At 35.0% G+C, this 24,138-nt stretch overlaps 1 protein-coding gene across 3 annotated transcripts in view; it reads right to left on the reverse strand.

Annotated features, from left to right (window-relative positions):
- The window catches only part of BLM (Bloom syndrome RecQ like helicase), a 59,372-nt gene that overhangs the window by 35,047 nt on the left and 187 nt on the right, over positions 1-24,138 (reverse strand). For 2 of the 3 annotated variants that reach the window (XM_025049858.1, XM_006905286.3), the window contains 9 exons: positions 15,079-15,180; positions 13,454-14,145; positions 12,158-12,320; positions 9,801-9,925; positions 6,395-6,527; positions 5,408-6,102; positions 3,410-3,601; positions 1,233-1,351; positions 260-373 (listed from right to left, as the gene is read on the reverse strand). In XM_025049858.1, the coding sequence (XP_024905626.1) occupies positions 260-373; positions 1,233-1,351; positions 3,410-3,601; positions 5,408-6,102; positions 6,395-6,527; positions 9,801-9,925; positions 12,158-12,320; positions 13,454-14,145; positions 15,079-15,176 (2,331 nt within the window). In that variant the 5' untranslated portion in view covers positions 15,177-15,180. Of the gene's footprint in view, positions 1-259; positions 374-1,232; positions 1,352-3,409; positions 3,602-5,407; positions 6,103-6,394; positions 6,528-9,800; positions 9,926-12,157; positions 12,321-13,453; positions 14,146-15,078; positions 15,181-20,274; positions 20,390-24,138 lie in introns of those variants that run through there. The other variant, XM_015594290.2, reaches the window with a different exon arrangement.

Genomic DNA, 24,138 nt, shown 5'->3' on the forward strand with positions numbered 1-24,138 from the left:
GAATGCCTACTAAATTAAAAAATCATTTGGCATCCATTATAGTAATAACTAATGGGGAATCATCAATAGAATTGCTCAGTGTAAGGAAAAAACCTCCGCACATTTGTTGATCAGAATGAAGTATTCTATGTGAATACTAAAGGAGAGGAACATAGCGGGGAAAGACTGGGTTTTTCCCTATGTCATGGGGGGGAAATTGGATTTTTTTTTTCTAATATAGCTTTACTATCATATTTTAAAATAATGATAAAATACAAACCTTCTCTGGAGTAACATATAGAAGTTTTATAATAGGGTCTTTTTTTGATAATTGGAGGTAAATACTTGTAGCTTCGGAGTCAGTCTTATCACCTGTCAGATATGTAGCTGGAATCTAAGTATAAAAGTAGTAAACAATTTAAACTTTACATATTAATCTGACTTCAGCTTATATTTATCCCTAGCTTTTGTAAATATTTCACAAGTCATATATCAAACCTGTCAAAGATAATCTCAGTATAACTAACAAATAATCAGTACATATTTAAAAACCCTTAATAACTATAACTCGAAATCTTCTTCTCATTGTTTACTTTTCTTTTTCTCTTTTCTTCACTTCCTTTGCTTATTTGTAAATAAGATAAATATGAATTCAGCATCCAAGAGATTCTAGTCCTAATACACCACTATGCTTCTCTAGGTAAACGTGCTTTCAGGGTTCAACGTGGAACGAAGATGAACGAGCTGCAGCATCACAAATGGCTGAACAGTGGCTATCGTCACTCCACGAAGATGTTCTCTGGAAGAAAAATCAAGCCACTGGTCTTGTCGAGGGGTGGCGGTTCACAACCCTGAATATAGTTCTGTTTGATCACAGTATGTAGGATTTAGTAGAAAACATTCATACACTTTCTTAACCTTAACCAGAAGGAAAAAGGACATATGTGTGTGGGCACGTGCATGTGTGTGCAATTTAAGATATTAAGGGAGTGAGAACTATGCTGATCTGGCAGTAGGAAAAAAAGAAATCCTTTCAGATTAGTTAAAAAATAATAATTTACATCAGCAAAATACAAGTTAAAAGTTCTTAGTAAAATACATTCTTCTAGAATAAAATCAGACTGAATTATAGGTTATCTGTATCGGAATTTTCAACGACTTGTGCTTAAATGTACAAATTAATGTGATTATTGTGCTTTATTCTTATAATTCATAAACTGTTACATAATAGGTAGCGTTTTGTTTTAACTTACATCCAGTGAAGTCAGTTTTTGGACTTGATCTACTATAAGTGATCTCAAGGGAGAAATGACAATAGTGACCCCAGGAGAAACACAGGCGGGAAGCTGGTAACACAAACTTTTACCGCCTCCTGAAAGAGAAATGACAAAAAATGTCAGTTCTTTCTCGAGAGCTTGAAGGCAAAAGTTACAAAGTAAACAACATATAATATTAAAGTAATTAACTAATAGAATATCAAGGGATAATTCCCACGATACCAACAATTTGCATATTCAAATGAGCCAAAATACTTAGGCAATTTAAATGTGTAAACATTTATCTTTTAAGACATCTCATGTAGGTATATATGACAGTAAAAGCAAGAATTGGCAGAAAACTTAAATGCAACAGAAGTGCTTTAAAAGTCTACTTGGGAAATCCAAATGCAGTACAGGGGCTACTCTGATTAGATGATACTAATATTAAAATAATTATTTTATATAATATTTAATTTTTAAAGAGTTAAAATGTGATAAGATATACAACACAAAATCCTATGGTTTAATATTTCTTAATGAACCAGAATATTTCTTAATGAACTTTTAGAATCTTAGTTTTTTTAAACCACTAGTATGAATATCAGAACTTTTACTCCCCATACTCTCATAAGTAAAGTAATAGTCCCAATTTTCCTTTAAAAAAAAAAAAAGAAAAGAAACGAAACAAAACAGAACTACATTTGTGTGTACGAACAGAAGATGAAGAGAAGGAAATTTCAAAACCAAAGCGGTGGGAGTCTCTCTCCATGTAACTCTAATTCAAAAGAGAGAGACAACTGGGACACATTTTATGGTAACTAAAATGATTAATCCCTATTTTCGACTTCACCAACCTATTAATGGTAGAAACTTGTAACAGGCAGTTTCTAGGACTTCAATTTTTTTAAAACTAAACAGTATATTCCATCTTTTCTGCATATGTAGTAAGGAAATTTCACTTTGGTATATATGTGTAAATGTCAAGGCAAGAGCAGGAAGCTGAGTTCTATTTTCTGCTCTACCACTTAATGGTTATGTGACTTAGACATGCCATTTAACCTTACCATGCCTCAATTTTATCACCTGTAAAATGTACTAGCTCAGTGGCTCACAAAATTTGGCCTAAAAGAACCTTATTTGGAATCTTTATATACATAAATCAAGAGGTTGAAATTGGGGTGGAAAGAACTTTAAAAATGCCCCCTTGCAACTCCAAAAGACTGTGAAAAGCCTTGGAAACCACTAGTATAGCAAGGGTACTTTCCTGCTTTAGTTTTGGAGTACCAACTTGGAGTTGAAACAGAAGACACAGAGTGAACAAGTCAGTGAAATATGAAATGTTATTAACATCGTCTGAATTTTAAAATCGGTTTGAAAAAATTCAGATGCCTAGCCAACACTATTTAACAATGATGGTAGTAATTATGGTCACAATAAGGCAAGGAGAAGACTACATGTGTATGTATTGAAACTCCAAATTTCCCATGCTCTTATTCTAACTGCTTTTTTAATATTCTGACTTGGATGACTATAAATCAGTGAACAGCTGTTATAAATGTTAATAGCACAATGAAAAGTCCTGGATCTCTTCAAAACAGGCCAAGAAAGAACTACAGAAAATGTTCTTCATTTAATTCTCATGACACTCTGTGAAGCAGGTGCTTTATTATTATCCCCACTACACACACGGGGTTCAGGGAGTGGGGTTCCTTGCTCAAGGTCACACGGCTAATAAGTGGTAGAGCTGCACTTTAAGGGCAGCTTAAAGGCCATCACTCCAGAGCTGATGATTTTAACTACCATGCAACACTAGACTGTACCAAGTAAACTGCCAGAAATGGTCATGTATCTATTCCAGTCCTATATTTTTTGTTCACGCTGCAGATTACTTTAGACCAGGAAAAAGAAAAATTCCCAAAGAGAATTCTAGATCAGTTCAACACAATGAGCTTTGAGTTGAAAATCTTAAAGGGCTATAAATGTTATTATGTCAACAACTAGAACAGAGGGTGTGATGTAGTAAATATACTTTTTTACTACGGCACAAGAGATTTAGAGGCCCCTAAATGATAGAAATACTGTGTCGGTGTTTTTTTTTTTACTTCTATTAAAGGGCTTTCATTTCACATCTGCCAATGGATTCCTGCCAATTTATATCTAAAAATACATACCAGTGGGCATTAAGATAAAACAGTCTTCACCAAGCAGTGCAGCATTGATCGCCTCTAGCTGATTAGTTCTAAAATTATGCAGGCCAAATTTTTTATGAAAAATCTTCATCATTTCTCTTGTATGAGGAAAACTAAGACTTTGGAAACGCTCATGTTTCAGATGTCTAGATGGTAAATTTTGTGCCGACTCATCTAAAAAAAATAGTGTTAAGTAACATCAGTGCTTTAATGTCACAAGTCAGTTTTAGCATTTACCCTTTGCCCTGACAATCATTGGCATACATTTTCCGACAGCAAATTCTTTCTTTAACCATTTACCAGATTTCCTCCTGCAAAGTGTCAAAGCCACCAGACTTCCTAAGGGCCAAATTCAGGTCTTTCCTTGATTTCTCTACAGCACCACCGCTACTCTGTATTCTCTCCTTCCTCTTCTCTCTTGACCTTCAAGACGATTGTGGATCTTCTACTTGCCTTAAATCCCTGTTCTTGGCTCCACTTCTTCCACCTGCCTCTTAAATTTAGGCGTCTTTCAGACAGGGCTGGGCTCTTTAGAAGCTCTTTTTTGGAATTTTCCTAATCTTATTATCTTAAGCATCACCTATGTACACAGAATACCTAGATCTTTCTTAAGACCAGATGGATCCCCTCCTAAGTTCCAAGTCTTATATGCATCTCCAGTTGTCTGAAAGACATTTCTGCCTGAATGACTATCAACAAGCACTGTAAGCTCAGCAAGTCTTAAAATAGTCCTCCTCAGCTTTTCTCCAAATCTGCTTGTCTCCTGACTTCCCTATATGTTAATGGTGTCACAGTTTCCCAGTCACCAGGTCAGAAACCTCAGAGTCATCTCAGCTTCCTGATTCTCCTTCCACAATGTCTCTCACATCCAGCCCCTGTTCTCCATCCTTGCTGTCGCAATTCTGGATCAGCAGAGAGAACGAGAGGAGCTCACGCCAGCTTTAGCAATAACTCCAACCCCAATGCTCAACTGCCTCAAAGATAATTGTGAACTTCAGGTATGACACATTCTAACATGATACAAAAATAAATCCATTAATGGTTAAAGTTCAACAGTGTAACTGTAAGAATAACCTCTGTGGTATTAAGTCATCAATAGCAAAAATAGGGAGGGCTATACTTTATAGAACTTTGCACGAGTGTTAAAAAAAAAAACACTTGTAATAACTTTATAAGGTTGATGCAATGGTTTTAAATTAATTTTGGTTTTTCTCTGCAGCCTTTATAGTGGCTAATTTCACTCCTCTAAAAACTTCTCTCATTAAACTGTGAGCTCTAGGAGGGCAGGAAATATTCATTATTCATCTATTACCAGAACCTAGCACAGAACAGGGTGCATAGTAGGCACTCAATAAATATTTTGTTGACTGAATTAAAAAGATTCTAAGCCAAAAGAAAATTTGATTTCTTTAAGAAATTTGACTGCATATCTTTCTTAGATTGTCTGAAATTTTAATATTTTGGCAAAAGAGAATTTGATTGATTTAAGAAATTTGACTTCATATCTTTCTTAGATTGCCTGAAATTTTAATATTTTAAGACACAAAACACAATTCTCTGCTTTATAAACTGATCGGTTCTCATTAATCCAGAATTCTAAAAATACACACACATTTTTAACATATAAACTCAGCTCTGCTTTTGCCCATCCCCCAAATCATTAAAAACTTGGCCCTCATGAGCTTTATTGTTTTAGGGACTAAAAATGTTAATTTAAAGGCAAAGCACATTTGTAATGACTTTAGAGCTTTACTACAATAGGTTATAATTACACATTTTATAAAACTACAGCTGCTACAGAGACAAAAGAGCAACTTGCTTTTGAAATTGATTTGTAATTCATATTATCAGAAGAAATTTGCATAGAAACAATGTAGTTTTGAGGCAGTGATGACTTGCTATAGTTTTTCTTACACAGTTACTTACGATTTTAGACAGTTTTGTTTTCATATAAAATATAAGCATTTATTTTAAACTTACCAGTGTAATTCTGAATTGATTCCGAGAAGTTTTTATTTTGAGGGGTAGATGCCACTGGAAGACAGTTTGTCTTGGATGGAGAAACTCTTTCTGATACTGACTTAACTGGCCGACCTTCCTTAATAGGTTGATAGACAGCTGTGGAAGATTTGCTGGCTGCTAAGTTATGCATTATATCTTCCCACTCATCATCATCATCAAAGCCATCTATGTCAAAATTATCAGTATCATAGGAAGCCTGGATTTCTCTTTCTAAGTCTACTGAAGCAATGTGTTCATTCTGATCTGTCATGGCAGTGCTTGTGAGAACATTTCTTGGGAAATGAGAGCTTTCATTTCTTTTTTCTATCCTTGGTGTGTCAGCCTGGTCACTACTCACAAAGCATTGCTGTACATGGGAAATGAATGATGGTCCTTCAGTGAGATTCTTCCTGGTGGCTGAGAATCCTGCCCTTCCTGGGGTAGTAGTCACTAAACATTCCCCAGTAGAAATGGAATTTGAGGGAACAAGTGGAAAATTGAACTCATCAGAATTCCCCCTAGGGCAGAAATCGCCCTTTGGAAATGCATAAGGTGAGGAAACAGATGCCACATCCCCCATGGGGCTACCAAGCGCATCAGGCCTACACCTCCACACTACACCAAGAACGCCGGCATCGCCTGGGTTAAAATCTGCTTCGGCTAGGAGCTTCCTTCTGAAGAGAGAACACAGAACACCATATTAAGTACCAGTAGTCTATCATGGTAGGCCACACAAGTATATCTTTAGTTTCATCTCAAATTATGGCAAAATATATATCCTCTTTTTTCCAATCTCAAAAACTTGAATACAAATGCTAAAGGAACAGTTTGAAAAAGTAAATAAATTTAAAACATAGTGACAATTTATCCTATTCAGAATGCCTGGAAATTTTGCCCTGTACATTTCTAACTTTGAGTGGTGGAAGTACAGTTTGATATATTTCAGGAGGAGAAAAATCAAGATACCTTATGTTCCGCTGCTGAAGCAGGTTGTTCCCACAATCCAAAGATTTCAGCTCATTATCAGGAATAGTATCAACTAAATTACAGATGTTGTCCATCACACGAATAAGCTGCTGCTGTAAATTTATCTGTTTAGCTATAAAGTAATCATATTGTTAATATTTTTCCTTGAAAACAAAAGACAAGATTTTTGAAGTCATTGTGTCAAATCTGAAGTAGTTTAAAAATAAGATTATACACAACCATATATTGTCCTAATTATTTGCCTGTGAACCAATTTGAAATCAGATCGTCTCTATTTTATATCATGAGAGCTCATAACTATGTTATCATTTAATTTCATGTTAATTAATATTTCTCTTAGGGTAACTAGGGTTGTTGGAAGATAGAAAGTTTTATCAATTAACTATGATTTCTTACTAACTTCAGGTGTAAATCTCACCACACCCACACAAAGTATATCATAAAGGGCTGCACAGGCAAGACCCCCACCTTGCCCCGCCACTGCTGTTGTCTGCCTGGCATCCAGGCTTTCTTTCAATGGTAACGGCAGAGTACCCGGACTCTTTTTGGAGACCACCCTACCCCACTGCCTCAGTGGGCATCTGATGTAAGGCAGCTCAATGAGAGTCAAGTCTAGAAGTATTTTGGCTGGCCGGAAGAGAGGGCCTCTCTTTTCAACAAGCTGGAGAAGCTGCTGGTGGTCCTCTCTGCCACAGGGAAACACAGCTTGGAAATAAGGCTAGTACAAGAGAAAGCAGAAAACAGAGAGAAAATAATGAAAGGCTGAGATAAAGAGATGAGATGAAAGAGAGGAGAGAGAAGGCAGGTATGTAAGAGAGAAATCCCTGATAACAATATTTGGGTATCTGAATCCAGCCAGCCTACTCTACATATTTTTGTTTAAGCCGTATAATAACTAAAAAACAGAATGTCAAAGAAGGCAAAGTTTTAGATGAAGGAAAGAAAAAAATGTATTGGAAGCAAGGAAGAAAGATGCCTACTCCATTCCTCGGGCCTAAGGTACAAAGGAGAAATAAGAGGTTTAGGTGGGCTGCAGAGGAAACAGCATTCGCAGAAGACAATCAGAGAAATAAGGGGAAGAAGTATTTAGAGAAGAAGATGAGGCTGCTGGGAAACTGCTGACCGAGAAGTCAGTTAAGGCTCTAAAGGGCAGGAAGGAGAGAAAGAAAGAACAAATCAGAGGTGTACAGAGCAATGTGGGAACAAGCATCCATGTGAGAATGAACTGGTAGATGTGGACTTTTTCTAGTGACTGATGTAAATAGGAACGTGGGGTATAAGATGGTAAAAGTGGAACTGCTGAATTCCTATTTTAATTCTGTTTTTTTTGCAAGGAGAATGGGCATAAAAGGAGGAGAATAAACAATGATCTGAAGGAAATGAAAGCCAAGACAGGCTCAGAAAGAGATACAGCCATTGGAAAGGAGCTCAAGTCTCCTTGTCAGACAGATTACACCTCAGAATACAAAGGAAACCTGCAAATAAGATCTCAATGATACTTGAGGCATCTAGTGAATAGCAGAGTTGAGCACATGTGAGAGTGAAGACAAGCAAACACTGTTCTAATTTTCAAAAAAATTGTAAAGTGATTGGCAAAAGCTACAGGCTGGTGATCTTGATTTAATTCAAGGCAAAATTCTAGAACATGTTATCAAATGGCTGCTTTGTGAGCTCAAAGAAGGATTAGAAACAATTATAGAGTTAGCAAGAGTTCATAGAAATAAACCAGCCATCTTAATGTCCTTCCTTCTTTGAAAGGATTACTAGACTGGCAGTTAACAATAGCTATCATTTGTTGAAGGCCAAAGTACACTAGGTACTTTACCTTGAATCTAGACGACTACCCGGCAAGGCAGATATTATTCAGAAGAAACTGAAGTCCAGAGAAGTTTAACTAATTTCCCATAGCCACACAGTCCTGTGAAGGAGAAGAAGGAGGAGGAGGAGACAGATTTGTATCTCAGGACTGCATCTCTCTAGAGCTAATGTCCCATCCATCCATTCCCTCTTGCTGTCTCAGACCTTGAACTTCTGAGAGTTATATGACCAAGACTTTTGCATCCCCAAGTACAAAGGTCAGAAACATGGCCTGAAAGTAGATTTGTAACTTATTGAACAAGAAGTGGTGATGAATGGACTGTCAGCTGAGAGGGAGGCCTATATTGATATTCTGTAGGACTCTGCCAATCATTTTATCAGTGAAACTTAATGATGCAGAAACATTATAGTGCAGAGGCAAACAGTGCAAACTTAAGATCCTCAAGGCTGCTGGGTTCGAATCCTAGCTCTGCTGTTGTCTAATTCTATGACCACGTGTCATTACTTAACTCTCCTGTATCTCAGTTTCCTTGTTTGTAAAATGTGGATAACAGAAAGTACCTTAAAGGGCCATTGTGTAGGATTAAATTAGTTAACTTTGTAAGGCACTTAACAAAAAGAAATCCAAAGCAAGCAGAAACAGAGAGACCACTACACATGCGTGTGTGCACGTGTATACACACAGTAAGTACGGCATGTAGCAAACATGAATAGAATGTGTTACAGAAATATTTAAAGACTAAAAAGAGCACTTGGAAATTGATTTTAAAAACTCCATAGAAGAGTCAAAGATAAATATGAGGAAATCTCCCAGAAAGCAGAGAAGCAAGACATGGAAAATAGAAAGACAATTAATGGAAGCTTAATATCCAAATAACAGAGGTTCCAGGAAAAGTAAGAGAAAACAAAAAGAAGAAAATAAAAGGAAAAACCAGAAAAATTTCCAAAACAAGACACAGATTTCTAGACTGAAAGAGGCTCTGGAAAATTGAAATTAGTAGTGGGAAAAAAGACTGCTGTTTTTCAAAGTCTTATAGCACTATCGGATTATTTATACTAGATATTTAATAGAAAAAAATTTTAAATGAATTAAGAAACATCCAACAAGCAAAAAAAATTAATCTTTAAGACCCCAACCCAGAGTCTATAGGAGGAGAAATAGGAGGATGAAAGGTCTAGAAATCTATAGCTACACAGAAGAGTTAAAAGACCTAATAATATGTAGCCTTAAAATAAAAACAAAGAAACGAAAAAACTTCTGGAATATTTAGACCTATTTCACAAGGATTAAGTTATAGGAAGGCAAATTTTGGTTTAATATAAGATATAACTTTCTAACAAGTAGTGTTTTCAAAATAGAGAATGAATTATCTTTTGAGAACATGATTTTACAAGTTGTTCAAGCAAATCCTGGCTAACCAATGAACAGGGATGACTATATTACAGCAAAAGGAACTATAAATTTGCCATCTTATACTATATAGTCACAAGTAAAAATATAACCTTAACTTTGTTTTCAAAAGTAAGTAGTTAAAATATGTGATATGTGTAAAACACTTTTTTGTACCGTCACAGTCTGTGCTGCTTTCTTCGTTAGACTGCTGAGTAGGCATTTTCTCAGGTTTTGTCAAATCCTCTGATGTGCCAAAACTTTCCTTCTTTTGGTCACAGGTGTCAAGGTCCTTTAACATACTACAAATTAAAAAATATAAAACCAGTCCAACTGGTCAGATGATATATAATAGAAAAGAGAAAAATGTTTTCATATCTTCTCTATTCTAAAGCCTCTTTAGCTGGCCCTCAAAGTCTTTCACCTTGTGGCCCAAGAGACCTTTTCAACTTTATCTCTATTTATGCCCTTTCAGTAATTCCAGGCTCCAATCGCATCACTTAACAGTCTTCACATGAGCCTTGCACTGTCTACTTCAGAATTTCTGCCTCTGTTCTCTGAGCTTGAAAAACCCGCCATTCCAATCTCTTCTCACCCGTATCATCCCTGTTCTTCTAGGCCCAATCCAAGTGTTACTTTTCTGATTTCTTTAGCAGGTGGTTATTAACATCTCTGTCTTTTGAGATTCCAAAACATTTTATCCAGCCTTCTCTGATACAAACACATATATGTGTGTGGATCTGTACATATAATTAACTCTTACAGATCATACAAAAATATATTAACACATGTAAACATGGTCAGTTTGACTGCATATAAAAATATTTTAACAGTAACAAAATAAATTAGTACTAATCATTAAAGAGAAGGTACTGTGGAAATCCAAAGAAAGATCACACTTTCTGGAACTTGAGAAGGCTTTGCCAAGAGAGTAGGATTGGAAGAAACCTTGAAAGATGGTATGAGAAATGACAGACTATGAAGAAGGGCTAAAAAAGATAATTCTATCCATTTGATATCTAGGAATCAAACTTTACTTTTCTAAAGCAGGACGGATAACCATGTTTTATATAGTTTTATAAAATGATGATATAATTAAAGAAAGGGCTTTACTTTTTTAGCAATGTTTTCCAGCTGGTGATAAAGGTGAAAGGTAATTTGGGACCTGAAGATGAAGGATTTTGAGCACCAGCTAAAGAGGTTTAAGAATACAAGGATACAAAAATATATTTCTCTTTTTGTTATATATTATCTGACCATTACACTTCTGAAATTAATTCAGAAGTCACAACCAGCATTTTAAAATTAAATAAAAACAAAATTTAAATGTGTTCTGCACATAAAGTATCATTTGTGAAAATTCTTTTTATAATATATATAAATATGTATATGAGGTTGCAATGGAAAATAGAATCTACCTTGGAAATAACCCCTTTCCAAGTGCTGAAGATCTAGGTAAAGTTAATTATGGTATGGCAACTCAAATTATGTAGCCATTAAAAGAAATACAAATATGAAAAATGTTTTAAAAATAATATTAAGGAAAAAATCAGAATAAAAAAATGGCTAAAGAAAATGTTTGGTTTGTAGGAATTTTGAGACTACAAGTAAGTATCCTGTTAAAGTGGTCACAGTGCTATTTGTGTAATACACTTTTTCAAGAAACAAAGAAAAAAGCCAGGAAATAGCACTACACTGGATCTTAATCCATTTGCCTTTAATTTTATTATCCTGAGCCATCACCTACTCCTCCCTGGGCCTAAGCTGTTTCCCCTCCCTAAATGAGGATGCTGACTTAGAATCCAGATTCTATATGAACTTCTGCTCAGTTCTTTACTTTGTACAATTCTGTCTGAACTTCTATCAGAAGGAAGAGGAAGAGGGAGAGCAGTTATAGTATTTTAGTTTTGTCATCAAATTGTAATAACGCTTCAACCTTTCTTGCCTCTTCAAACATCCCAACACATCTGTTAAAAGACAAACCTGGAGAAACTCAATTATGCACACAAACTACTTCCTGCCTTCCTTTCCTAATTAAGGTGATATCATATAGGGATCTAGTTCTCATCAAAATAGGTTAATATCATAGTATATACTCCACCACTCGACTGGACTGTGGTTTAGATTGGGGTGAGGATGGAGGTAACAATAGTTATTGATGAGCTGAATTTTTCCCATAACACTACTAATTAAACACAAGCATGACATTAATTTACTAAAACTCAGTGAATGACAAATAAAATGGCAATTCTAATCTGTAGGATTTAAAAGGGGGGGAGGGGCGCATATCACTTACTAAATAATTTCCCAAATAAGGAGTTAGCTTTGTGTCATTTCAGATCCAGGAATGTGGAAATATGATATTTTTAAGAATACATTCCTCGTGTCGAAATCAACTACATACAATTGTTTGGAGGTAATAAACTGTGAAGAAGCATGAAATTAATTTATATAGAAACCATATAACTAAATTAAATTATTTCAGATATCCAAGAAACAAATAATAATGTTTATTAATTAATTAGTTACTTTACCTAAAGCATTTTAAAGAGGAAGAAGAGGCAGAAGTCATTTCTTCTTCTGGAGAAGGTGGAACAAAATCTATATCATAATCATCTTCATCAAGCTCAATACATGGTGATTTCTCGATGGAATATAATTCAGTTTCTTCGAAGTTTTTCTTCTTTTCACTATTATCTAAAGTAAGCAGTTGGTAAAAATAGGTTATTTTAATAATTGATGAGACAGAAAGAACAAGGTATGAGCACTGAAAAGTGAGTGCTTCTGGAAAGTCATAAACAATAACACCATTCCGTGACCAGTCTCTTTTAACACATTAATGTTGGTTTGTTTCTTCATAAATGATTATTGAGTCAACTGGACTAAGTCCAATGAATGCTGGATTAAGGCTGAAGATGCTTAAGGGTTTTTATGGTTGTCTCCAGTTATACTATGAAACCATAGTATAATCACTCTTATTTTTCTATTTTTTACTCATATTTAAATATGTCTGATAATTGTATAAACACTGTTGTTTGTGCAGATAAACTATTTCTACTTTACCACTAAGGCTTCCTAGTGATTTAAATCTACCAGATTCAGTGTCTTTCTCCTGACTCTGAGGAAAAAAACAATGCCAAATTGTTGTTCTCTAGTTAACCTTTTACCAAATTTTCTCTTCATAAACAGTAACACATTTGATTAAACTATTGTTTTGCTTAATTATCACCACTTTTTAGTCCTCTTTCACTCTAAAGTAACCTTAATGGGGTTCAGGTGTTTAGAAATTTTAGTCTCATATTTACAACTATTTCATAAGGTAGATAGTTCCACATATGGCTAATCTCAGTTACCAAGTTCTGGACATCCAATAACTACGAGATCTAAACAGAAAATCATTTGAATGCTATTTATAATACTTCAATAGCATGATTAGATCATATTACATATATCAATATTAGGTGGCAGCTAGCCATAAAGGAATTATAATAGAGAGGCTTAGTTTAGTTTCACTTCCCAATTCTACCACTAACCAGCCAGTAGACCATTAATGAGTCATTTTAACTTCTATGGACTTTATTTTCTTCATATGTAATATCACAGAGCTATCCTTGGTGTTAATATAAAAATCGTATTAGCAGAATAAAATCTTTCATTTTATCAGTATGTTCTGCCTTGAGAATGTAGCCAACAGATTGTTCAATAAGTACCTCTATGGATCCTAAGAACAAAAAGCTGTATCATATTTGCTACTATTCCCAAAGCTTAGCTCTGAATGAATGAATACAATCGACATATTGAAATGAAGATAAAATAAATATAATTTTTACCTCCTTCCTCTCTTAAATGAGTTTTTAAAGAGTGACTATCCTGAGAATCTTCATTTATAAGCTCTTGGGAATTGGGGCTGTCATCAATGCAAATCACACCGCTATTTAACCATTTGGAGTCAGCCTTCTGTTCTTTAGTGGAATATACTTGGTTGCTTTCAGAGGAGGAAGAAGTCAAATCAACCTTTACTGTATTTGCTTTATGAAGGTGTGCTTTAAAAAAGTTTCTCTTAGACTTTTTTGATTTCTGAGCAGTGCTTACTCTTACAAAGTGATTTCTGAGTGGCGTAACAAATGCTTTTGAATTTCCAGAAGTATCAAAGTCATCCATATCATCCCAATTGTTGATGGCAATAAAAGAATCTGATGAAGAACTAAATTCTAATTTCTTGAAAGCAGGATCACGAGATTCCTTTATAATCGGTGTGCTCTGGGTAGTATGTAAAACTTCCTGCACCAAATCCGGCAGTAATGGTTTTGAACCAGCTCTCTTGGTTTGCTGTCTTGCTGGAGCATTTTGAAAGTCATCGATCTCTGTCTGCTGACTTGTGGTGTGGGCTAAAGGTTCACTGAAGAAAAAGGCCTCAGTAACATTAATGTCTTTATCACTTAACACAGGTGTTTTGGCTACTGACACACTAGTCACAGATACATCATTGGCTGCAGATATTTTCTTTTTAAAAGTGAAACCTCTGAAAAATAATTGAAAATCGGAATTAGGTCAATTTTAACAAACCTAAAACTATACAAAGCTCTACATTGTTTACTAATTTATATAACTTACCTTCATTGTATCATGAATGAGCAAAGACTCTACTTCCCTCTCTGACTTTAACATTTATAAGGGAACTTACATTATGCTTATGCTCTGATTCTTCATACTCAGGGGCTACTATTCAGTCTTGAGAGTATCCAGGCCACTCCCACTACTTTATTTCTCAGGCTGGTAGTTCTTAATAGCAACTCCAGAGAGAGGGGACAGTATTAAATTAAAAAAAAAAAAAAAATGTGGCTACTCATTGCTACTCTAATAGTTCTATGGGAAAGAGGGTTAAAAACTACTATCTATGCTGAGATCTGGAGGACAAGTAAGAGAGTCCTGGACATCTCTGGATTTAGTGACATGAAGGTCAACGGTGACTTTAAGTTAAACATCCAGAAGAGTGTCTAGAACCTGGTAAGGGCACATAAAGAATGCAAACTACTATCAGATATCATTAAAAGGAGTTTGGATTATAGCTGAGAGGAAATAACAGAACTGGAGAGCTGTATAGTTTCCTTATAAACTCTTTTTGGAAAGGATATAAAATTATATTAAAATATTAAAAATACCTATTGGCCCAAATTTACAAGATTCATTATTCATTCATTCATTCACTCATTCATTCAAAAACATTTACTGAGTAAGTATTATGTGCCAGGAACGGTGCAAAAGCACCGTGCAATTACCTGGTGCTGCTAACACATGGTTACCATTAATTTGCAAACTGGGAAAATCATTGAACTCTCAAAGTCACCCTTCACTTCCTCATCTATATAATGAAAGGGTAGAAAGGGCAGATATCTCATTTGTATGATACTATGTGTTAATGTATGTATGACAACAAACCAATCAAAATACTTACGAAGATTTTGGTTTTGAAAAACTTAATTTATTATTAAGTTTTCTGGCTGAATGACGCTCCAGTTGCTCCTGTAGATTATTTTGAGGAACAGCAGCCATGATCCTACAAAGTGAGGAAAAAAACTATTAGTGGAGTTATGTATTTTGCATTAATCACAATATTTTTTTTGCCGGGGGAGCACTGTCCTAACTGTGCCCAAAGTAAATGAGGCTTTTTTTTGGTCAATAAATGTGTTGACATTTACGACTGGTGACATTTGAAATATATAATGTTTAACTAACTGAAGGCTCACTTGAATAGCAAAATGACCTGCTTTCCACCACTGCTAAAATAAGCACAAAAGACTTTAGGGAAGGGATTATTAGGAAAGGGCTTGCAGAAAAATGGGACCTGCCCTGGGCTTGAAGAATAAATAGAAACTGGACAGGGAGTGAGGAAGGAGAAAATGATCAAAGCATACTGAAAACCCAAAGAGCAAATGAATAACTGAATTCTCTACCTAAGGGGAAAATCTGGAAAAGAAGGAAGAGCACCACCAATGAGAGCAATGGTTCACCAGCAAGATACCGTGCTTCATAATCTAGTTTCAGCCTAAAAGAATACTTTTGTCAAGCAAATTTATCCCTTGTGCAACAATCTGTGATATTGCTGAGCTATTGTCTAGGATAATTTACAGTTTAGGATAGCCAAAATCAATGGATAGTAAAAAATTCTCATTTTGGCTGATAGTTATATAACCCCTTTCCCATTCTATATTTAACAGAGATCAACTTTTATTTTACAACATATATCTTAGGAGGAAGGGTTAACATTAGATGTTTGTGGAAATATGAAGCTTTACATAAATTACATTCCACTCACTAATTAAAATTGCCTATGCTTATTAACTCTTCATTTTAGATAACAGTGAAAAGAAGAAAAACTTGGAAGAAACTTATATTCAATGGAGAAACCTCCATGTGTTGAGCATAAGGAAGATGATTATGGTATAGATTTTATTTTGTTCCACCTTCTCCAGAAGAAGAAAAGATTTCTGCCTCTTTTTCCTCTTTAAAATGCTTAAAATAGCTAATTTATTAATAAACACTGAATAATTCACACTGACATTGAATTATATCTTAATCAAGTTCCTACCAAAATAAAACATTAAAAAGTAGACAGAAGGGTATAATGAACTCCTACATACCTACCACCCAGAGTCAATTATCAACCCATCCAATACTGTTTCATCTATAGACATCTTAAAGTCCTTACTTCATCATTCTGGAAGTTGACCTCTCAAAATGTTGATATTTTAATTTTTTCATTCCTTCTTCACTGATTAGCTGAAATATACCCAGGAGTCCAGTTCACATAGGAAGGATAGGAGAAATGTTGAATTCTTTCCCTTCGTTTATGACTTTTCAAAATAATGAGTTCATTCTCTAACAACTTCCAATGGTGGTCAACTGTTTTTGGTATAGTTATAAACTCACAGATTAAACATATTAGATATGTTTCAATACAGTTATTGATTCTCAAATCGTTTCATGTTTGGCCAGTGGAAGCCTTTTCAGATAGGTTCTTCAGTCCTTCTGACATTACCTTAGTCATCTTTGAGAGTTTCCTTACTATCTGGAATGACAAGATATTCCAGGTTTATCCTGTGCATTTTCCCCGCCCCCAGACTTAGAATCAGCCACTTCCTCCAAGGAGCCCTGATATTTCTTAATGGAGAATATTTTAAGACCTCAATTCCTGCATGTCCAAAGACACCTCCCATTTCTGTGGTCTTAGGGGGTGGTTACTGAAACATGCAGCCAAGCTCTGTGAACCCTACTAGGTTAGTGTCCAAAGGGGAGGAGCTGCCCTCCCCAGGGCAAATGGTGAGCTTGAGATAACCTTAGGAACCTCAACATGACCTCAAGAGGGCACTAAGGACAAGCAATTCCCTCTTCTCTAGTCAAATGAAACAAGCAAACACAATTTCTCGACAGACTTTTAACAGGGATTTCATAAACATTACATGTTCTATTCCTTTACCATCATATATTGTTTATTTTCTGGGAAGAGGCATATAGATCTCTGTGTGGCTTACCTAAGAAAAATAGTTGTCAAAATTTATAATCCCATTATTTCCCATAAGAAATGGAAATTTATTAATTAGTAGGTATCAAATGGTCTCCAGGTCTTTTATATTTTTCCAAGGATCTTTTATATTACAGTTTTTATTACATAGGTTTTAATTATCTTTTTTTAAAAAAATATATTTAAAGTAATTCTCCTTCTTTTAGACTTTTATTTATCTTTCAATTATATTTAATAGGTAAAATTAAACAAAACAATGGATAAGAGATATAAAAAGGATCTACACATTATATCAAAAAAGAGTTCAAACCAATGGGAATAAATGCAGATGATAAAAAGCCCAAACTATATTTAATTTACATGACCCAAACAACACAGCAAGAAAATGTAGAAAGCTAAAACTGTTAAAAATACAAGAAGAAATAACAGAAAGAGGCAGAATTTGTAAGGAGATCAGTATTACTTTACTACAAAAAGAAAAGACTAGTAGAAATAAGAAATGTACTAAAAACTCAGGTTCTTTGATCAGTTTCTGCCACAAATTCCCCATGTGGCTTTGAAGAATTCAATGATTCTCTCTAGTGTTCTCATTTCTAAAATAAGAAAGTCGGGCTAGAGAATTTGTTTCCTTCTAAAATTAGCCTCCTATGATTCCAGAACTAATAGGTATTTGGGAGGGATAAAATGAGAAGATTAGAGAATATCATCTCTTTAAAAACTGTTGATGAGCAATCAAAAAACTGTCAAAGAAAAATATAATACATAAAAAAGTAAAGATTTTACACCATTTCAAACTAGAGGCACAAGTTAATAAAAACAATAAGAAAAATATAAGCAAATTTTAGAAATGTTAAAATGTGGTCTTAATAAAACAACTGGAACATAGAAAAAAATCCCAAATTATAAAATACTATTTTTAAAGAGTGATAATTAAAATATTACACATTGAACTGTTAGTGGCAGCAGTGGTTCTTAACATTTTGGGTTGGATTCTGGTAACAATCTGATTAAAGAGAGAGACCCTCTGTCCGGGAAAATGAACAAATTTTGTAATCTGTTTCAGGGGGTTCTGAGTCCCACCAAGAGTCTATACCTTTGATAAGAATCTGCTATATTTGGATATAGCCAAAGGAAAGAAAAATAATGAATTAATTCTCTCTCTCTCCCCTGCAATGAATTAAAATAATGAATTAATTCTCTCTCTCTATATATATATGTATGTTGAGGTCTTAGAAAAAGCACAGAATAACAATTCAAATAAAAACATTTTTTAATGGCAGGAAAGCCAATAAAGAAAAATTAGGAGAATTGATAATATCGAGAGGTCATTTTTGGAAAGAAGAGTAAATGGACAAATAGTAAAACAAAATATTAAAGTAAAAAGTAAAATATAAAGAAAAGAAATAGAAGAGAAAAATACATAAAAACATTAAGTATAATAGTTGATTTGAAAATCTAAATTAAATAGATTTTTTGATAAAAATATAAGTCATCAATATTAATACAAGAAGCAGGAAATCAAGATGAACGGTCAAAATAGAAAGAATGTCAAACATTTTTTTAAAAGTACCAAAATTCATTCTATAAAACAAGCATGGTTCTGATCTTAAAACATCCCGAGAACAAAATAAGAAACAAGTTTATGCTCAACCTCAAAGGGTCCCTGCAACACTTCCCTGAAAACTACATTTCTCTGGTCAACTTACTCTCTCACCTTATCTAATCACCTTCTCAAAACTTTTACTCTTCTCTCAGCCAATGACTTTCATTCTACTTGTTTAGTTTTTAAACATGTGAGAGCTTCTCTCTTTTGGGGAAAAAAGCCCCCAAAACTCAACATTTATTTGATTCCTTATCCCCCTATATATACTGTCCTCTCCAAGTCAGGGCAGGGCCAAACTTGAAAGACTTATCCATTCTGCCTGCCACTCCCTCACATAAATCTGGCTTCTATCCTGAGTACATGCAAAACTCAAGTTACTAATGATCTCCAAGTTACTTAATCCAATAGCCTTTTTCAATTCTTCACTTTCCTGACCTCTTTAGCATATGACACAGTTGACTACATGCTCCTCATTGAAACACAAGCCTTCTTTCAGACCCTCTTGACACAGTTCGTTCCTACTTATCCTTCATGTCAATTTAACCATTAATTCCTTAAGGAAAACTCTATACTTAGGTAGTCACATAAGAATGATTAAGAGCATGGGTTTGTATCCTGACTGCCACTTATTTGCTAAGTGCTCTTGGACATAATGATACCTCAGATTCCTCATCTATATAATGAAAACTCACCTCATATGGTTGGTATTTGAATGAATTAATATCTGTGGAGTACTCAGAATGGTATCTGTCAGATAGTAGGCAATATATGTTTGATAAAGAAAAACTTCCCTATAATACAGTCTTATAACAACAAATACCTCTCAATTCCAGTTCCTACCATAGTTGCAATTCTACATTCACTTTTGTAATTATTTAATTGGTATTTCTTCTACTAGGTTGTAAACACAATGCAAATATGGGCCATTAATGGTTTTATAACCCACGGCATCTCTAAGCACCTAGCACTTAATCAATATTTATTAAATGAAAGAAAAAACAATGTTAAAAAATATAGAAAGCACGTCGCAGAAGGATTATGACTGTGATCAACTATGACTTATCTTAGAAATGTAAAGCTGGTTTAAAATTAAGTGAAACCACTAATATATCATCTTAATAGTTTAATAAAAATTAACATAAAATCAAAAAATTTTAAAAATGTATTTCTATTGGGGTAAAACATACAAGAAGTACACTAATCTTAAGCGTACAGCTCAATACAGTTTTACTTATGTATATAACTGTGTAAACAACATTCAAGTCAAAGTACAGAACATTTCTAGCACCTCAATATGCTTTCCTGTGTCTTTCGTAGTTAATACACCCCAGATGTAACCAGTATCTGACTTTATTTCCATGAGTTTTGTCTATTCTTGAACTTCTTCATTTGTATATATGGAATCATACAGTAAGTATCATCAATGCATTTTTGAAAAGGTATCTGATAAATTCAAACCATGTCTAATAGATACATTAAAACGGAATCAGAAGTATTTAAAATCAAGATCCAATATAATATCTTACATTTTTACAAGAGGGGTGAATCCATTAAAAATACAGGCAAAACCAAGACTGTTCTCTTATTTTCACTCTCTATTGGACATTCTTGCCAGTGCAAAAACATTCAAAAAGGAAAATACTAGAAAACAAGGAACATGAATATCATTATATGTAGATAATTTAATTGGATAGCAACACAATCCAAAGAAAAACAGTCCCAATAATAGAAAATTAAACTTTAGTAAAGTGGTTAAATAAAATGTAAATTTGCAAAAGTCAAATGCATCTTCATGTGGTAATAATAACTAGAAAATACAATTTTTAAAAGGCATTCAATTAATAACAGCAATGAAAATATTAAACTGCCAATTTACCTAACAAAGACATACATCTTCATGATATGAAGAAAATGACCAAGTATTACTGGAAGAAATAAAAAAAATATATGAATAAGTAAAGAAATATTTCATGTTCCTAAATGAAAGGTTCAAATATCACAAAGACAACAGTTCTTCATAAATTAAGTGAGTTTAACAAAATTCCAATTGGAACACCACAGAATATTTCACAAAACTCAACAAAAATGCTTCTAAAATTCATGACCAAAGCACACGAATACTAAATAATACTGCAGTGGCAACTAGCATTAGAAATATTATAATCGTATTAAATGTAACAATAATTTAAACTGGCATGATACTCATCTTTAAAAACAAAAAACCCTAGTCTCCAAAATATGTTTAATGTGTAATGGCAAAAACAACAAAATAGGGAAAAGAATATTTAAAAAATGTTATTGGGATAATCAATAAGCCATATACTCTAGATCTAGATACTCTAGTGGCAAACTGACTCATGGGCCAACTCTGGCCTGCAGTCTGTTTTTGTAAATAAAGTTTTACTGAAGCACAACCATGCCCATTTGCTCACATCCTGCTTATGGCTCCTTTAGCACCATAGTTGGGTAATTTAGCACCACAGTCCGGTAGTTACGACAGAGAATGCCTAGTCTGCAAAGCCTAAAATATTTACTATCTGGCCCTTTACAGAAAAGATGTGTTGATGGTTGCTGGATAAATAATCTAGATTGTTGCTGGATAAAATAAGAAATTATTAAGTATATCAAATCTTTGACAAGAAGCTTAAATAATTATCAGGTCAAAATCTAAATCAAAGTAGAAACCCAGAAAGGTAAGGAGGGCACTGAAGTTGCTTTTCTTGTGAGGGCGGCTGTCTAATCCTGAGAATCTGAACATCAGTTTTGAGAGATTTGGAAGAAAAGATATTCTGAATCAAAGTTAGGGTCCACCCAAGGTTGGAAGTATTCCCCTATAAAACCAGCACCCCAAAGGGCTATGTCATTTGGGAAAAGGTAAAGCAAAATTAAACCTCACTTCCATCCCAGGGTATCTATCTATAAGTAAAATTACCAGTTGCTGAGGGATTGAGTGGGACAGACCCTGAAACCACAAGCCCAAGAATCTTTTCAAAAACAATTATCAACCTAAACAATTATCAACATAATTAAAAAAAAAAAAAAAAACAACTCGAGTCACAAATTTAGATTAAAATGATCCTAACTCCAAGGCACCTGGCAGAAGCAAATGCAAAAACATCTCTGGAGAAATACACTTTTATCTTAAGCCTTAAATAATTCCCACAGATAAATTTCCAAAACAATGTGAACCAAATAGACAAAAATAGCCAAACACACAAGGAAACAAGAATGAGAACTAGTTGTAACAGAAGTAAACAGTACCAATATATACAATGGAATATTACACAGCCATAAGAAGAGATGAAATACAGCCATTTGCGACATGGATGGACTTCGAGATAATCATGCTAAGCGCAATAAGCCAGACAGAAAAAGTTGAAAATCACATGGTATCATTTATATGTAGGATATAAACCTAAAAGCAGCAAATGAACAGGACAAACAGAGACTCATGGACATGGACTACAGACTAGTGGTTACCAGAGGGTATGGGGTGGGGGAAGTGGGGTAGGTAGATGGGGTAAAGAGGGGGTTGGAGGAGGGTGAAGTGGGTAAAGGCGATCGAATATGGTAACTGAAGGAAACTGGACTTTGGGTAGTAAACACACAATAGAATATACAGATGTTAAATTATAATGTATACCTAAAAATTATATAATTGTATTAACCAATGTTACCCCAATAAACTTAATTTAAACTCTTGGGGGAAAAAAAGAAGTAAATAGTACCAGGCATAAAAATATAAAGCAATTAAACTTATTATGTTTAGAAAAATAAAAGACAAGCTTGAAGTAAACAGGACTTTCCAATCAGGGCGAAAGTGTAAAGAAGGGCAGTCTATGCACTATTTGTGCAATGACTTGTACAATGATTTGTATCAGGCAATGGAGACTGACAGGGGCTTTCAACGTTTAGTTCCCAAAAGTATTTTGTAATTACTTTATTCTACCCCTTTTTCCCTTTTAAGGGAAATACATTAAAAAAAATAAAAAATACATAGGTACTAATATAAATATATATCCAATTAACAGTAACATTATATTTAATATACACATTTATATTTACATTTCTTTTAATTTTAGATATTTCAAACAGAAAAGGACAGAAAAACAGAATGACACCCATGTACCCACCAACCACATTTAAGAAGTTAACTTGTCTTATTTCTCCTTTAAAGCATAAAACATTTCAACTATAGTTAAATTCCCACTCACTCCCCTTATCTCCTCCCTTTTATTCCTTCCCTTCTCATAGATCATACTGACTATACTAAAGTGGATGTTTAACTTCCCTGCATACTGTTCTTTTATGACACATCAATACTATGGCCTTTGCCCAATTTTTTGACTCTGGGTGTCCTCATCAGTAAAATGAAGACAACAGCTACCTCTCTAGGAATTTCTCCTCCCCCTGGACTACAAGCTACTTTCTGACAGCAGCCCAGCTAACAAAATGTTGGTTCAATTCACCTCTATTTACTACTCCCCACGCCTCCTCCTTTTCAGTTTCTGATCTCTCAGTCTCTCCCATGACTGGTCCTTACGCTTGAGAGGGACACAGGAGTGCCACCTACACTGGAGGGAGGCACCAGGAGCTGTCAAGCACCTGCAGAATCTCAGGACATTAGGTGGCCAAAGTTTTGAGTGACTTAAGGGCAGGCGAGGGGTATGGGAGAACGCCTGATATTGAGGAAGATGCTTTGGAGTCAGCTCTAGTGCAAATCCTTTTTGTGTTTCGGACTCTCCCTGTCTAAAATAAAGACGATTTTAGTAACAATAAGGACTCAGTAAGGACTACTGAGTAACAATAGAGTCCTTACTATGAATCAAGTACTCTTTGACATCTATTGCATATACTAAGTCGTTTAATCCTGAGGGGGGAAAAAAAAAAAACAAGATGTAGAAGCAATCATTCTTCCCACATGACGCAAGCAAGTAGCGGTACTTAGTTGAAGTAACCACGGAATCACACAGCTGGTTACGAGAAAGAGCGGGGATTCTAACCCGGGCATCTGACGCAGTCTGGGTCCCTAACCACTTCCCTTTACTGGCGGATTGTGAAGCTACAATTTTAAGACAGCGGGTGCCAAGCACGTGGCACACAGTAGACACTCAAGATACACTCGCCCGCTTCACGACTGTGGAAGGCCATAGAACAGTGCGGAGTTTGGAGGAAAACAGGGGCAGGGGCAGCGGCCTGGGTTGAGCCCAGCCGGTGACTACACACTGGGCGCTGGGCCGGCTCGGCCCCAAAGTCTTGGGCGACCCTGCCACAGCTCGCCACCGCCCCGGGCCCATTTGCCTCAGGGAATCGTCTCTACTCTCCCCCAGGTTGCCCGTCGGGCGACAGGGCTCAGCCAGCCGAACTGGGGAGAGCAAAGGAAGGGCCGG

This window comes from Pteropus alecto, unplaced genomic scaffold (assembly GCF_000325575.1).
Source record: "Pteropus alecto unplaced genomic scaffold, ASM32557v1 scaffold60, whole genome shotgun sequence".
NCBI lineage: Eukaryota > Metazoa > Chordata > Mammalia > Chiroptera > Pteropodidae > Pteropus > Pteropus alecto.